Source organism: Solanum tuberosum, unplaced genomic scaffold (genome assembly GCF_000226075.1).
Source record: "Solanum tuberosum cultivar DM 1-3 516 R44 unplaced genomic scaffold, SolTub_3.0 scf00361, whole genome shotgun sequence".
NCBI classification, from domain to species: domain Eukaryota; kingdom Viridiplantae; phylum Streptophyta; class Magnoliopsida; order Solanales; family Solanaceae; genus Solanum; species Solanum tuberosum.
In genome coordinates this window covers 186,595-198,910 of record NW_006239286.1, presented here as the reverse complement: position 1 = coordinate 198,910, position 12,316 = coordinate 186,595, and the positions used below count along the sequence as shown (strand labels likewise).

The window sequence follows — 12,316 nt, the reverse complement described above, 5'->3', positions numbered from 1 at the left end:
AGGGGTGGGGGGCTGTTTGGAGCCGTTTTGGGCCCCATCCCAACGGCTAAAAGGGCCCAACGGCTCCTTAAACGTTCACATTTTAAAAAAAAATAAAAAAAATTAAATTGACCGTTGAACCGGACCGGAACCGGTTCTTACCGGAACGGATCAACCGGATAAAAATCCGGGTTCCGTTTCGGTACCGGTTCCGATACCTATAAGACCGGTTCCTTACCGGTTCAACCGGTACCGGTCTTACCGGTACGGGAACCGGACCGGACAAAAACCGGTCCGTTTGCCAGCCTTAAATCAAATCAAGTAATTGATTAGTGCAGTGGTAATTTGTGGGTGCTCATAGTTGTATATTTTATCTGCTGGTGCACCCCACAAGCAGTGGCGAAGCCAGAATTTTCAATAAAGGGGTTCAAAATCTGGAAAAAAAAAATAGACACAAAGTAGTCGAAGGGGGTTCGACATCTATTATATATACCTAAAAAAATATTTTAACCATGTATAAATAATATAATTTTCCACCGAATAGAATTCAGATGAACCCCTAACTATAAGGTGGCTCCGCCACTGCCCACAAGGCCACAACTTTAAAATTTTTGAATCTGTCATGCTACTAATATTGTCAAAACATTTCATTGAGAAAAAGCAACAACATGACCTATTAAACATCTAATTCCAATTTCAAATCATTATTGAACACATAAAAGATCTCTAAGCATCATATGAAATAAATATAATTCTCAAAAGGGTAATAAAAGATTAATATATAGTAGCAAGTTAGGCCAATAGCCAAATTCATTACATGTATAAGCATATATAACTTAGCTTGTCACCCCCATCCACAACTAAAATCCTTAATGCTTAGTGCAATCAGTAGGTAAAAATGAAACTTTGTTGGCCACAAGATCAAATCCAATTAACAAATTCATTTGTGCCAAGTTCCCTAAAATTGAAACCTCTTCATCAGGCACCATTGTAAAACAAACCAAACCTTCAGCCACTTGTACAAATGTGTTTGTTGGTGGCAACTCTAAATCCGCATTTGTAAAATGTACAACAATCCTAGGAACATCGATAGTGCCATTCTCAGACGTGTAACATAAGTTATAGGACTTAGATGGATCTTGTTTCCTAGTAGCATTAATAGAATCCACCAATGTTTTCTCCAATTTCGCGTAAAAATCAACAGGGACAAGCGTAAGTGTTGTACCTGAATCAATGATAATATTACCTTGTGGAGGGATGGAACTAAAATTAGAAGATTTGAATGACAAAGTCTTATTTCCAATGCTAATACTTTCCAAAGATAGAGTATAGAAGGTTTGCATTCTTATCAAGGGAGTTGAAACGACCCCAGGGCCTGACACGATAGCAGTGTCACCAAAGTTGATGTGACTAGTTATGTTGGGATTAGTTGATGATGATTCAAATGGGATCAAACAATAAGAAAATTTTCCTTTGATTTCTTGATTTATTTGGTTGACAATTGAGGTCTTGCCACCACCTAAGCCAATGATGCCAGAAGTGACATTAGTGAAAGTGCCCCTATTGGTATGTCCACAACCAAAGGCAATGTTAGGAATTGAGACATTTTCACCACAAGTAGAAGCAAATGTGAAAGTTTCACTAGAAAGTTCACCTATGGTATAAGAATTATCACCATAAATCTCTTTATAATTACATGTATCATTCTTACATGAGAGAAACCCTACTTTTTTATCACAAAGTTCATTGTTACAACCAATAGTTTTATAAGAAGAGCTATTCTTGGGATTGAAAATAGGTGCCAATTGTTTGAAGCAATCAACACAAGGCTCACATTGTGTCCATGTTAAGTCACTTCCAGTGTCAGCAAAGGCAAAAATATCTATTGGAGGAGTTCCAATTGAGATTTTCATGAGGTATTCACCATCGGTTGCAGTAATAGTCGATTGGATTGAATTAACATGAGATTTTTTCTTAAAGAATGAAGCTCGGGAGGATGATCGATAGAAGGCATTTTGAAGGCGTTCAAATGGAGTGTTTGATGGATTGTGATAAGGCGAGAGAGGAGAATCATGGTGGATAAGATCCAGAGTGAAGCCATTTACATTTTTATGACAAGAAACTAAAGAAAGATGAAAGAACGATAAAAGAACTAACATAGGGATCATAAGAGTAAAAGCTTTAGTATTAATCTCCATGGCTAGGGATTTGGAGAATTGACTAGGTTTTTGGAGAATTATAAGAAATGATGAAAGAGGAGACAATGTGTAGTACCATTTTATAGGTGACAAAATGTATGCCAAGACTAATTAACTAATTAAGTTGTAAAAATTTAATAGTGGAGAAAGTGAGATTTTGTTGTCATGAATAAATGTAATGGCTCGTTTGGTAGAGTGTATAAAAATAATGTTAAATAGAGTTGCATTAGTTATGCTTGCATTGATTATACATAGATAATTTTTATGCATTGTTTGTTTTGGTGTATTAAAAATTGCATGTATTGCATAAAAATATTAATTTACAAATATATCCTCCACAATTATAGTAGAAAAGATGTAAAAAGGGTTTTGAGGGGTAATTTAGTCTTTAATCATGCTACTGCATACATTAGATTTGTTGCATTACTAATACTTAGAAATCTATGGTATTAATAATACGCACTTCAATACACAATAGGATATAGATAGGTTGAAAAAGTATATAAAATAAGATACTATTAATACACAGAACTAATGTATACATTATTTCTCCTAGTACACTCTGTCAAACGACCCCTTATAGTATGAAGTGAATTTTTTAAAGTTGGGTCTCCCTCTCCATAGAAGGCATTGATATGTAATTAAGTTACTATATCTAATTAAATTTATGAGATATATACTCTTTATTTTCCTTTCATATTTTTTACTAGTAAGAATTTGTATAATTAATGCAATTCATTGACTTTGTAAACACTAAATTTGAACTTTCTTTTGTAGTATAGTGATAATTAATTATAACAACGGACATAATTCAACAGACTTCTCTCTAGATTTGACTTCTAATATATTCTCTTGTTGTTTGCCATATTAAGCTAACCTTGTAAAACTTTTTAGTCAAAATTCTTTAAAGTAATTTTCCATTTCTCCCTCCTCTTTCCAAGAAAATAATTGCTAAAGCTTTGGTCAAAGAAACAAAATTTTACCCCTTTATATATATATATAATTTAAAAGAATTGTAATTCGTAGCTATAGTTACTGTTGTATAGCAAATTTTTATCTCCCCTCTCGCTCACCTTTCCCCTCCCACTCTGCTCTCTCTCGCCTCTCTCCTTCACCCCCCCCCCCTCTCTCCCAAACAATGTTCAAATATATATATTGTATCGATTGTATCAATTCGTACCATTAATTTACAACTTGATACAACAAATATAACATGTATTCATCATCTCTGTGAAATATAGGTGAGATATTTTTTTTCTTCTAACTATTTGTATCCAATATCATATACTGACAACTGTATTTGTATTTGTGTCAATTGTATTTCTATTTTGTATCAATTCATGTATCACGATAATTTGTATTTTTCCCCATTGTATAAGTTGATATAATTGTATTAGTCAATATAAATTATATTTGTTAATACACTTAATATAATTTTATTCAATGATACAAATAAATTGTATCAATAGTATTCATGATAATACAGCAAATAAAACATGTATTCATACTTTCTCTCTTCTCTCCCCAAATTTCGCTAGTCTCTCTCATCTTTCTAACATATAGCTAAATGTAATACTTTCAATACAATTGTATTCGTTGATACAAAGCAATTGTAGTCATAAAAAAAAATCTCATTAAACACATAAATGATCTTTAAGCACAAAATGACATTAAATACCAACAAACAATGGGATGGTTTAAAGAATTACAAGCTAAATCAATATATGTATAGATTACTTGTCACCCCATTTTAAACCAAACCCTTTAGTGCTTAGTGCAATCAGTAGGCAAAAATGAAACTTTGTTAGCCACAAGATCAAATCCAATGAAGAAATTCTTTTGTGCCAAGTTCCCAAATATAGCAATTTCATCATTAGGCAGCATTGTGAAACAAACCAAACATTCATCCAATTGTGTAAATGTGTTTGTTGTTGGCAACTCTATATCTGCATTTGTAAAATGTGCAACAATCTTGGGAACATTGATAGTAGTGCCATTCTGAGACTCATAACATAACTTTAAGAACCCAGACGGATCATTCTTCCTCGTAGCATTAATCAAAGACACCAATGTTTTCTCCAAATTCGCGTAAAAGTCAAAAGGAACAAACGTATATGTTGTCCCAGAATCAATTATAATGTTACCTTGATCGTTGGGACTAACTTTAGAAGATCTGAATGGCAAAGTCTTATAATTTCCAATGCTAATACTTTCCAAAGTTAGATAATAGAAGCTTGGTTCCTCTTCACTTAATATCAAGGGAGTTGAAACAACATCAGGACCTGACATGACAGCGTTGTCACCAAAGTTGATATGACTAGACATGTTGGAATTAGTTGATGATTCCAATGGGATGAAACAATATGAGAATTTTCCCTTTGATTTCTTTATTCATTTGGTTGACAATTGAGACATTGCCACCACCTAAGCCAATGATGTGAGATAAAAGGCATTAGTGAAACTACCTCTATTGGCATGTCCACAACAAAGACAATTATTTTCACCACAAGTAGAAGCAAATGTGAAAGTTTCAATAAAAAGATCACCTATGTCGTTATGAGATTGGTCATCATAAATTGCTTCATAATTGCATGTATTATTCTTACATGTGAGAAAACCATCATCTACTTGACAAATTTTATTGTTACAACCAATAGTCTTGTAAGAAGAGCTATTCTTGGGATTGAAAACAGGTGCCAATTGTTTGAAGCAATCAATACAAGGCACACATTGTGTCCATGTCAAGTCACTAGCAGTATAGTATCAACGATGACAAGAATGTCTATAGGGGGAGTTCCAATTGAGATTTTCATGAGGTATCCATCAACAGAGGTTGTAATAATACTTGGTTGGATTGCATTGACAATTTTTTTTCTTGAAGAAGGAAGCGCGGGAGAGTGAGTGGTGGAAGGCATTTTGAAGGCATTCAAATGGAGTGTTTGATGGATTGTAAAAAGGTGAAAGAGGAGAATCGTGATGGATAAGATCCAGAGTGAAGCCATCAACACTTTTACGACAAGCAATCAAAGAAAGATGAAAGAAAGATAAAAGGACTAACATAGGCATAAGAGTGAAAGCTTTAATCTTCATGACTAAGGAATTGGAGAGTTGACAAGATTTTCGAGAATGATGTAAAATGAGCCAATGTTTGGTACCATTTTATAGGTAATAAAATCTAACTTCTTCAGTAATTAATTTACCCTATTTAGTATGTTTTTATCTTATTTTAATTTTTAATAATAATCTTTTAACTTATTTACCATCAATGAAAAATAATTATAATTTAACTAATTATTTCTTTATTGCTCCTCTTTCTAAGAAAATAATTTAAGCTTTGTTCAAAGAAAATTTTGCTTGTCCTTTTCTTAACGACACTTTTCTTTTTCTTTTTTTGCCTCCTGACAAATTTTAGCAATCTCTTCCTTTTTTTCTTTATTAGGATTTGTCCCGAATTCCTTACTTTATTTGAATTCTATTATAATTGCATTTCAATCCAAAAAAGGTTTCTAATTTGTATATTAAAAGGTTTTCTTGGTGCAAAAAATATGATTTTACTTTAACCATTCAACCACACCCCATATATGTTAGCACATAACATTTGACAATTCCATTATAAATTAACATCCATACGTTTTAATATGAAGAAACGTCATAATTATCATTTTCCTCATTTAAGCAAATATTATATTTACTTTTATTAGTTAAATTAAGGGGACATATATATACGCTTATATGTGCAACGCATGTCACTAAAAAACATTGGGGGAATTATACCACGAAGATGAGATCTCCATTAGTAAGCATCACATAGAAAGTATTAAGACATCAAGAAATGACAAATAAAATTTGAACTAATGCTAACAACATTAATACTTAGTACAATCTGTACGTTTAAAGGACACTCTGTTAGCCTTAAGATCATATCCAATTAGAAAATTGGCTTGTGCTAAATTTCCTAAAATAGAAATTTGATTTCCTCCTGGGACTATTGTCAAACAAACTATACCTTCCTCCACTTGTGTAAAAATGTTTGAAGTTGACAACTCTAAATCTGCATTTGTAAAATGTGCAACAATCTTTGGAACATCAATAGTACCATTCTCATTAGACTCATAACACAAATCAAGTCCCCCATAAGTACCATCCTTCCTAGTAGCATTGATCGAACGCATCAACAACGATTCCAAATTCAAGTAAAAACCATCAGGCACATATGTTAACGTTGTGCCAGAATCAATTATAATGTTGCCTCTATCATAACCCGCGGGTTGAGAAATCGGAGAAGATATGAATTCTAACGTCTTGTTTCCAATGCTGATACCTTTCAAATTTAGATAATAGAAGGTAGATGATTCCTTTTTAATCAAGGGAGTTGAAACAACATCAGGACCAAATACAATCGTACAGTTGCCAAAGTTGATGTGACTAGTTGCATTGGAATTATCTAACAATGATTCCAATGGGATCAAACAATAAGAGAATTTCCCTATGATTTGTTGATGCATTTGGTTGACAATTGAGACATTGCCACCACCTAAGCCAATGATGCCAGAAGTGGTATTGGTAAATGTGCCACCATTGTCATGTCCACAACCAAACACAATGTTAGGAATTGAAACATTTTGACCAGAAGTAGAAGCAAATGTGAAAGTTTCAATAGAAAGATCACCCATAGTGTGAGATTGGTCACCATAACTCACTTCATAATTACATGTATTATTGTTACATATAAACTCTTGACAAAGTTTATTGTTACAACCAATAGTTTTATAAGAAGTACTATTCTTGGGATTGAAAATAGGTCTCAATTGTTTGAAGCAATCAACACAAGGCTTACATTGTGTCCATGTCAAGTCACTACCAGTATCAGCAATGACAAGAGTCTCTATTGGGGGAGTTCCAATTGAGATTTTCATGAGGTATTCACCTCCATTTGGAATAAGAGTCGATTGGATTGGATTAACATAATTTTTCTTTATAAAGGAAGCTCGGGAGAATGACCGATATAAGGCATTTTGAAGGCGTTCATATGGAGTGTTTGATGGGTTGTGAAAAGGTGAAAGAGGAGAATCGCGATGGATAAGATCCAGAGTGAAGCTATTTACATTTTTACCACAAGAAATCAAAGAAAAATGAAAGAATGATAAAAGAACTAACATTGGGATAAGAGTGAAAGATTTAGAATTAATCTCCATGGCTAGAGGAGTTGACAAGGTTATTGGAGAATAATGAGAAATATTGATGTGAGATGAGACAATGTTTAGTACCATTTTATAGATTAAAAAAATGCATATCAAGAGACTAATATAGAAATTAATTAAGTTAAACAGTATATGTCAAGAGACTAATATAGAAATTAATTAAACAAATGTGTATGTCAAGAGACTAACAGAGAAATTATTTTTAAAAATGTATGTCAAGAGACTAATGTAGAAATTAATTAAGTAAAAATAATGGAATAGGGGATAAGGTGAGATTTTGTTACCATTACCAATTTTGTGAAGTTGAATTTCACTTCCCATCAAATTATGTAATTAAGAAAATACTATATTTTATTAGATTCATTCCATATATACTCTTTTCTTTTTCTTCCATAATTATTTTTTTACTTTTTTGGCAATACAACTTGATAATCATAAAAATAATTTTACATAACAACCATTCAAATTTGATTTCAAAATAGTAATTTGCGATATTACGTTTACCGGCCTTAGTTTGATAATTAATAAAAGATAATTCATTCGTTAGCATAAGATTGAAATATATAAAAGACACATCAAGAGAATTGATCAACAACATTAATTTGAATTAAACTAATTATAATAACATTGATCAAAAGACCAAACTAGTAAGAAAACTAACACTAGTTAGCAAACACAAATTACTTAGTACTTGGTACAATCTGCTGGCTTAAAGGAGAGTTTGTTAGCCACAAGATCATATCCAATTAAGAAATTTCCTTGTGCCAAGTTTCCAAATATAGCAATTTCATCTGCAGGTACTATTGTAAGACTAAACCAAACCTTGCTCAATTTCTGCAAACGTGCTCGATGGCGATAACTCTAAAATCCGCATTTGTAAAATGTGTAACAATCGTTGGAGCATCGATAGTACCATTCTCAGACTCATAACATAGACGAAAAGTCCCTGATGGATCTTCCTTCCTAGTAGCACTAATCGAATCCACCAATGTTGATTCCAAAGACGAGTAAAAGTCGTTAGGTAGAAAAGTCAACGTTGTGCCTGAATCAATTATAATGTTGCCTTCCTCACCTCCCGAGCCAATTTTAGAAGATTTGAATTTCAACGTCTTATTCCCAACACTAACTCCTTCCAAGTTAAGATAGTAGAAAGTGGATGGATCTTTTTTAATCAAGGGAGTTGAAACGACGTCAAGGCCGGATACGGTGGCACTACTCCCAAAGTTGATGTGACTTGTGACATTTGAAATTGGTGAATCTAATGGGATTGAGATTAAACAATAAGAGAATTTCCCATTTATCTCTTTATCCAATTGGTTGATAATTGAAACTTCACCACCACCTAAACCAATAATACCAGACGTATAATTATTAAACGTTCCACCATTATCATGACCGCAACCAAATGCAACATTGGGAATCGCGATATCTTTACCAGAAGTAGAAGGAAAAGTGAATTTATCAAAAGCAAGGTCACCAATAGTGTGTGATTGATCACCATAACTCATTTGATATTCACAAACATTTCCTTTCACACAAGATGAACTCCCTATTGATGTACATTCTTCAACGTCACACCCCGCGGTTTTATAAGTAGAGCTTTTCTTCGAATCAAAAAGAGGTGATGATTGTTCAAAACAATTTTCACAAGGCTTACATTGCGTCCATGTTAAGTCACTACCCGTATCAGCTATAGCTACAATTTCAACCGGGGGGGTTCCAATTGATAATTTCATAAGGTATTCACCAGGGATTGGTGAAATATCTGATTGAATTGTGTTGGGAGTAGCAAGAGAACTCTTCTTGAAAAAAGAAGCACGTGAAAATGATCGATGAAAGGCATTTCTAAGTCGATTTGATTGAGTGTTTGATGGGTTATAAAAAGGTGAATGAGAAGAATCACGATGGATAAGATCAAGGGTGAAGCCATTTTCAACACGACCACTTATTGTTTTGCGACAAGAAACCAAAGACAGATGAAAGAATGTTAAAAATACAAATGTAGAGAAAAGAATGCTAGCTTTAGTATTCATCTTCATTATGACTATATTTTTTATGAGAGTTGATGAAGAAAATTAGATTGTGATTAGTATCATTTTATAGGTAAAATTAACTTAGTGTGAAGCATATAAGAATATGTAGAGTTGAGGAAAATATGGGATTTTGGGCGAATGAATATTAATTAATTTGGAAGAAATATTGTATAAAAGATATATACCAAATGCAGAGTAAGTAAATGAAACATTTTTATTTTTATTTTTATTTTTATTTTGAAATTAAGTTAAATGAAGAGTTTCACTTACCATAAACATGAATGTTATTAAGAGACTATACGTAAAAAAAGATTCATTTAATATAATCTCTTCCTTTTATCATATCAGCTTCCATTAATTAATACGTATATATACTATGCATTGATTCCAATATATGAAAATGACGTAGTCTATTTTTATTTGACAAGTATTAACTTGGTATACTTTTAAAAAAAAAAAAATAGAATTATAATTTTCTTATATCACTCATTAAATATAATGAGTTTAATATTTTGAAAAATAATTATAAGAACTATATGATAACTTGTCTCTCAATTTTTTAAAGTGGACAAGTAGAAGTACTATTTAGATTTCTTTAAATAAAATCATATCATATGCCACTCTTTTGAAAAAATTACCTTAGCGGATATCAAGGTTTAATTGATTTTGAACCTTAACTATAATGTGAACATAAATTCAATATCACAAAAAATCAGTTTTATTAAAGGTAAAATATTTTGGACGTTCTGATCATCACATTTAAGAAATAAATATGGATTGCGTATATTTATTTAGTAAATGTTTTTTTAAAAAAATATTATAGACCACGGGTTCATTCATTTTAAGAAAACAAAATAAAATCTTACGAGAAAAAGTTAGATTACGATCTAGAAGAATCTTAGTACCTCAGTTGGTTAATTATATGAACTTTCAGTAATTTGGTTCATTTCTTGTAATTCTCTCTCCCATTTTTTCTGCCAACTTTTGAAGAAAAAATTCTTCTAATTTTTTTAAGTAATTATAAACGTTAGATAATAATATAATATTTTATAGGTAAGATTGAAAAAAAAATGCAAGTAAACATTAAGCTTGACTCTAACATTGTCCAGAATTGAACAATTTTTTTAAAAGAGGATAATTCTTAATGAAGACTATAAAAGAGAAAATTGCATGTGTATTTATGAGCAAATAACACAAACCTCACTTTAGTCGGGCTTCAATGTAGGTATCGGACACCGAATGGGAAATCAAAAAAAAAAAAAAACTCACTAGTTTAGAGCTTAATTATGTCTTCACTTTAGCTTTCGAAATTATCTTTCATATCACATTTACTTCGCTAGATACATGTATCTGTCACACTCAAACACTTAAATACATGTATCTCGGATACATGCCGGTCTAGTTAGGTGTAATTTATTTCTGATACACTGTATCCAAGTGTGGTTCGCATGTATCTGGAATACACTAACTCTCTCATTATTCACATCTCCCCTATGTCGCTCGTCTCTCCCTTTCTCACTCTCCTCTCTCCCAATGTATTTGTATTTCATAATGTATTTGTAATAAAAGATATATGTATCTAGTGTGATTCGCATGTATCGTGAGATACACCGACACTTTTGTTTATCTCTCTCCAATCTCACTCGCTTCTCTCCTTATGTATTTGTATTTCAGAATATATATAGTATCAGAGATAAATATATCTAACATTTTTAATACATGTATCTAACTTGAAATCTAAAGGATACAAAATTATTAATTAGTGAAATAATATATAATTATTTCAAACAATGTAGTAGATTAGTATTTATAATAGAAATATTTGTGTAATTAGATAAATTTTTTCGTTTATTTATTGGATATCTTATTGTTTATAAAGTTGGAATGAAAATTATTCGTTTTGTAATCCTTTACTAATTTATTTTAAATTGATCTGAAGATAACACATAAAAAATTATTTATTTTTTAATTAATGGTTATAAAAGATCATTTCTTCTGTTCTCTTTCAAGCATTTCAGAACAAAATAATCAATGTACATATACGTAATTATCACATTAATTAATTAGCTAATCTGAATTTTGATAATTTATTTAGTTAATAAGGAAAATATATTATCCTCAATTGAGATATGATTTCGTGTAGAATAAATTAGTAAATGTAAAAATTTCATTTGCAATATTCTGATTGCTAAAATCAAATCTTTTGTGTATAATTTCATATTCTAACAGTTTACAAGTTGTAAAAATCGATCATTAACATAAATATAATTAACAGAATTGTTAGAAAAATAAGAAAATATAATCAAAGAAAAAAGGCTTTGACATGATATCAATGTCCTTAAATAAATATTGCCCCTTATATTTTTAAGGGATGTATATAAGTGTTTCTTTTCAATATTGAATTAGGTCCTATTATACTGTAAAATTTTCTTACGCTATTTTTAAAAAGTCCTAATATATATTTATATAATTTAAAAAGATGACTTTTCAGAATAATAATGGTAGTTCATGAATATTTATGTGTTTATTTAATTTAAGACCTCCAAATTTTACAAATTAATTCAACGATTCTCCCACAAATTTATAATATATCTCATAACATCATGCACACTATGAAGCTAGTATCTTGCACAAATTTGGACTTTCATTAGTGTAAAAATTTTGAAGATCGACAAAATTGATGATATTTTAAGATTTGACCATGCGATTAATCCAAATATTATAAATATTTACAAGATCAACCTTTTAAATCTTATATGCATTAAGTGACACCACTTCAATATTTACTATTTTTTTGATAAATGCTTACCTACCATCAAACGAGGCCCAGAGCGGGATAGACCAAATTTACCGTTTTACATGTGCTATAATCCATTGATTTTGGGTGATACGTGATCTCGGCGGG

General features: G+C 31.3%; 1 protein-coding gene across 1 annotated transcript; it reads right to left on the bottom strand.

The window, feature by feature from the left end:
- Positions 1-8,205: 8,205 nt before the first annotated feature.
- Positions 8,206-9,422, bottom strand: LOC102599987 (aspartic proteinase CDR1-like). Its single transcript, XM_006361536.2, has one exon. The coding sequence runs from the start codon at positions 9,415-9,417 to the stop codon at positions 8,206-8,208; it is 1,212 nt and encodes a 403-aa protein (XP_006361598.1). The 5' UTR covers positions 9,418-9,422.
- Between the last annotated feature and the right edge of the window lie 2,894 nt (positions 9,423-12,316).